The sequence below is a fragment of the Otolemur garnettii genome, unplaced genomic scaffold (assembly GCF_000181295.1).
Source record: "Otolemur garnettii isolate 467f Iridium unplaced genomic scaffold, OtoGar3 scaffold00003, whole genome shotgun sequence".
NCBI classification, from domain to species: Eukaryota; Metazoa; Chordata; class Mammalia; order Primates; family Galagidae; genus Otolemur; species Otolemur garnettii.
In genome coordinates this window covers 1031580-1036728 of record NW_003852398.1, presented here as the reverse complement: position 1 = coordinate 1036728, position 5149 = coordinate 1031580, and the positions used below count along the sequence as shown (strand labels likewise).

Sequence of the window (5149 nt, the reverse complement as noted above, 5' to 3'; positions counted from 1 at the left end):
TCCTTCTCTTATCTTATTGCACTGGTTAAAATTTCTAGAACTTTGTTGACCAGCAGTGGTGAAAGCAGATGTATATACTTTGTTCATGATCTATAGGAAGAAGGTTCAATCTGTTAATTGTTTATTAATTAATATACCAGCTCACCACTAATTATGCTAACTGTAAATTTTTTGAAGGTGTTTATTAACAAGTTGAAGAAGTTGCCTTCTATTCCTAGTTTTCTGAGAGTTTTTATCATGAGTAGATATTGAATTTTATGAAATACTTTCCCTGAAAATGGTTTTTTTAGTGGTTGCTCTTGGAATTATAATCAGTCTGCCTTGAACAAATACAGGGTGGCCATAAAGTTCGTGTGCACTGTATTATTTAACATATGAGAATTTTAATGGGTGGAGGGAGGGGGTTTGGAAAAAAGAAAAAAAGAAAATAAATAAATAAAAATTAAAAAAAAACATATGAGAATTTTACAGCTGGGCCAAGCACAGTGGCTCACGCCTGTAATCTCAGCACTTTGGGAGATCAAGACAGGATAATTATTTGAGGTCAAGTGTTCAAAATTAGCCTGGGCAACCTAGAGAGACCCCATCTCTACAAAAAATTTAAAAATTAGTCGGGCATGGTAGTACATACCTGTCGTCCTGACTACTCAAGAGGCTGAGGCAGAGGATTGCTTGAACCTGGGAGTTTGAGTCTGCACTGATTTATGATTCCATTATACTCCAGCCCAAGCAACAAAGCAAGACCTTGTTTCCATTTTTTGCTTTTTTTGGAGACAGAGTCTCACTGTTGCCCTGGGTAGAGTGCCGTGGCATCATAGCTTGGGCTCAAGTTATCCTCTTACTTCAGCCTCCCAAGTAGCTGGGACTATAAACACCTGTCACAACACCCAGCTAGTTTTTCTATTTTTTTAGTAGAGATGAGGTCTCACTCTTGTTCTGGCTGATCTTGAACCCCTGAGCTCAGGCGATCTAGCTGCCTCAGACTTCCAGAGTGCTAGGATTATAGGTGTGAGCCACCTCACCTGGCCAAGACCTTGTTTCTAAAAAAAATTTTTTTAATGTTTTTAAAAAAGAATGTTATAACCCCATTTCCATTTTTTATGTTTTTATACATTTTATTTTCACATCTGTCATATTTCTGTGGACATATTTCTCCTATGGATCATAGTTTCTTACATTTTCCTTTGATAACTTGGATGTGTGTATGTGTATGGTGGATACTGTGTTTCCGACATTGTTGAGAATCTGAATTAAACTCCAGGATGAAGTGTTACTATTTTTGCTTTAAGCATGTAGTTGTTTTTTATACAAATTAAAAGACGGGCAGTTTAATATTTACCATTTCCAATGTTTTTCCCTCCTTAAGAGCTAGGTAATATCATTGATACAATTTGGTATCATTTCTCTTTTAATCAAAGAATCTTCTTTTAATGTTTTTTATAGAGTAGGTAATGAATTCTCTTTGTTTTTCTGGAACTTTTCTTATTTCGTCTTTATTTGTGAAAGATGTTTTTGCTTGGTGTAATTCTAGGTTGATAGGTATTTTTTCTTTATTTATTTTAAAGATGTTCTATTGTCTTTGTGGGGTTTTTTGTTTTGTTTTGTTTTTTGAGACAGAGTCTCACTTTATCACCCTTGGTAGAGTGCTGTGGTGTCACAGCTCACAGCAACCTCAAACTCCTGGGCTTAAGCGATTCTCTTACCTCAGTCTCCCAAGTAGCTGGGACTACAGGCACCTGCCACAACACTCAGCTATTTTTTGTTGCATTTGTCATTGTTGTTTAGCTGGCCCAGGCCAGGTTCTAACCCACCAGCCTTGGTGTATGTGGTTGATGCCATAACCACTGTGCTACAGGCACCGAGCCAATGTCCTGTTGTCTTCTGGCTTGCATTGCCTCATGAGAAGTTGTTAAAATTTTTTATCGTTGTTCTCTTGTATGTAATGTCCTTTTATTCTAGCGGCTTTATTTTTTATCTTCAGCAATTTGATTATAATACCTATGTGTGGTTTTCCTTAGATTTATCCTGCTTGGATTTTATGGAGCTTTTTTAATCTAGAGGTTGATATTTCCCATTAAATTCTAGAACATTTTAGCCATTACTTTTTAGGGCAAATATTAGAACATTCAGAGTGAATTGTGGTGTATATTAAAAATATAGTTGTGATGTTTAATACCCTCTTCCTTTCCTTCGTACAGAGAGATGTTCTTTACTACCATGGAAAGCCACCTTTTACGCTGCAAAGTGTTAGAAATCATATTCCTCCACAGCTGTGAGACGCCCACTCGCCTGCCTTTGTCTCTGGCCCAGGCCCTCTACTTTCTGAACAATTCCACATCACTGCTCAAGTGTCAGGTACATTTTTTCCTGCTTCAATTCCAGATCTAAACATTTTTTCCCCTAATTCTGCCCATGGAATTTTAGTTTGAAACACAACTGTTTAAGCATTATATAAAAGTAAATTGAAAACTGTACAAAAATTTTAACTGTGGAAGGCATTTAATATTATCAATGCTTTTACTATCTCTGCAGTCAGATAAAACCCAGTGGCAGACCTGGGATGAACTGGTTGAACATCTGCAGTTTCTGTTGTCCAGTTATCAACATGTTTTAAGAGGTAAGGAGCGTTCATTCACAAATAGGTATTATAGGAAGTCTCACAAAGGACATTTTTACTAATAATAGTTATGCAGGAAAATTCTAATTTGTTCACCTAAGCAAAGTAAAATGAATATTTAACCTGTTCTTTCTTACTATTCAAAAGTTCTGGAATGTCAATAATCTTTTTTTTTTTTTAATTGAGACAGAGTCTTACTTTGTCACCCTCAGTAGAGTGTCGTGGTGTCATAGCTCACAGCAACCTCAAACTCTTGGGCTCAAGCAATTCTCTTAAATCAGCCTCCCTAGTAGCTGGGACTACAGGCGCCTACCACAACACCTGGCTATGTTTGTTTGTTCCCTTGTTTGTTTGTTTGTTTATCAGGCCTGGGCTGGATTCCAACCAATGAGCCCCGGAACATGTGGCTGGCACCCTAACCACTGAGCTATGGGCGCCCAGCCAGAAATGTCCATAATCTTAAAAGTCCACTTCATCTTCCTTGGCTGTAAGTATAAGGGACAAGAAATGATATAGCTAGAGTCACTACTATTAAGAAAAAGAATTCACAGATTTTTCTTATAGCTGATAATATGGTGGTCTTCACAGTTATAAGGTTAAATAAGTAAGCAAAAGTCATCATCACAACATGAGAAGTATTCAGTAATGACCTGATTGGCCCTGGCCTGTCACTGTAGCATCTTGATTGCTCACTGACTATGGACGTTGTAAACATGTGTCAATATGATGCACATATAGGGCAAATCAGTGGCAAGGTGAACATGTACATCTTACAAAAGATGTTAGGTACCCTAAAGTCTATGAAAGTAGCTTCTCAGAGCTGTTCAAATCACAGACAAAGCCAGTGATCAACGAGGATCTGGGAGAGTTAGACCAGATAACTCAGGAGGTAAATGTCAACAAGGATAATGATATAGTAGCCAACACAAATGAGAATGATTTTATGACTGGGCACAGTGGCTCATGCCCGTAATTCCAGTACTCTAGGAGGCCAAGGTGGGTGGACTGCCTGAGTTCAGGAGTTCAAGATGAGCCTGAGCAAGAGTGAGACCCCATTTCTAAAAAATAGCCAGGCATTGTGGCAGGTGTGTCGGAGCCGGGACACTACGTGGAGACTGCCAAGCAATGATGCATGTGCTTGTGTGCGCTCTTACTTTTTAATAAGAGACCAATCCCTTCCCCGTTCCCTTATTACCAAGGTGTTTCTTTTCAGGTGTCTCCTACAAGGTGCCTGTAGTTGCAGCTACTGGGGAGTTGCAGCTACTTAGCTGAGGCTAAGTCAAGAGGATCAGTTGAGCCCAAGAGTTTGAGGCTGTGAGACTCTGTCTCAAAAAAAAAGAAAAAGAGAGCGAATGTTAGTTGAATTTCATTCTGCCTGCTCGCCTGGCCATGGGTAGGCTACAAGGGTCTTCTCTATGTTTCAGATTCTTATAACACTTAAAAGAGTGCATTACCAAATCCATGATACATGGTTGTGTAGTTTGTGCCTTTTTTAGCACACTCAAAGAAAGGTACACATCCTTCTCAGACCGAAGCCCCAAAGGCAAATTCCATGTGTCCTTAGCCTCACTGAGGATTATGTAATCATTTCTTCTGGAGATGTAACAGAAAGGTTAATATTAAAGGTGCTTGTTTTTGTTTAAAGTTCACCTTTAACACTTCTTGTTAATTTCTGTTTTGATTCCCAGGGAATACACCCATTGTGGGCAATAGTGACTTAAGATAGACATGGGATCTGCTTTTATTATAGAACATTTTATGCTTTGATAAGGGAGGGAGGACCTCAGACAAGTGTATATTGACCAAGAAGTATAGTACATTCTAATGCTGTTTTGTCCTTACTATTCCCTCCATCTTCTTTGGAGACCAAGAATGAAAAGGAAAGAACATTATTTAGAACTAGTGGTTTAAAAACATTGTCCTGCAAAGAACACAGCTAAGTGGTATCTGATATGGTTAGTGTCCTTATCAGTCAGTAAGCATTTTACTATGAGGGCCTCCTAGTCATCTCTGCCCTCTCTGCATGTGGTTTGTGGGTGTTGCTGAGGGCATGAGTTATCTATCTCCAAGAGTAGGGAAGAAGAAAAGAGGTTAAAGAACTCAGGCTTGCCCTTGGTTTAGGGGAGCCTCTTAGCATGGAGGAAGACAGCAAACAAGACCAGGTAAATTCAAATACACTGGCTTATATACCCCAATAATCTTATGAAGGTACTGCCCCAGTTTACACGTGGGAAAACAAGAACTAAGAGAGAAGTAAATGCAGAGCCAAGATTCAAACTTAGGTTTGCCACCAAAGTCAGCGTGCAGTGAAAACACACTAGACAGAATTACTTTTCCATGAAATCATTGGGTGAGATTAGAAAGTGAGATTCTGGCTCAGCGCCTGTGACTCAAGCGGCTAAGGTGCCAGCCACATACACCTGAGCTGGCGGGTTCGAATCCAGACCCGGCCCACCAAACAACAATGATGGCTGCAACCCAAAAATAGCCGGGCATTGTGGCAGGCACCTGTAGTCCCAGCTACTTGGGAGG

The 5149-nt window shown here is 39.5% G+C and overlaps 1 protein-coding gene across 1 annotated transcript in view; it reads left to right on the top strand.

Annotated features, from left to right (window-relative positions):
• The window catches only part of SIMC1 (SUMO interacting motifs containing 1), a 67541-nt gene that overhangs the window by 54375 nt on the left and 8017 nt on the right, over positions 1 to 5149 (top strand). The window contains exons 9-10 of the mRNA XM_023515130.1: positions 2199 to 2355; positions 2533 to 2617. Coding sequence (XP_023370898.1) covers positions 2199 to 2355; positions 2533 to 2617 — 242 coding nt within the window. The remainder of the gene's footprint in view (positions 1 to 2198; positions 2356 to 2532; positions 2618 to 5149) is intronic.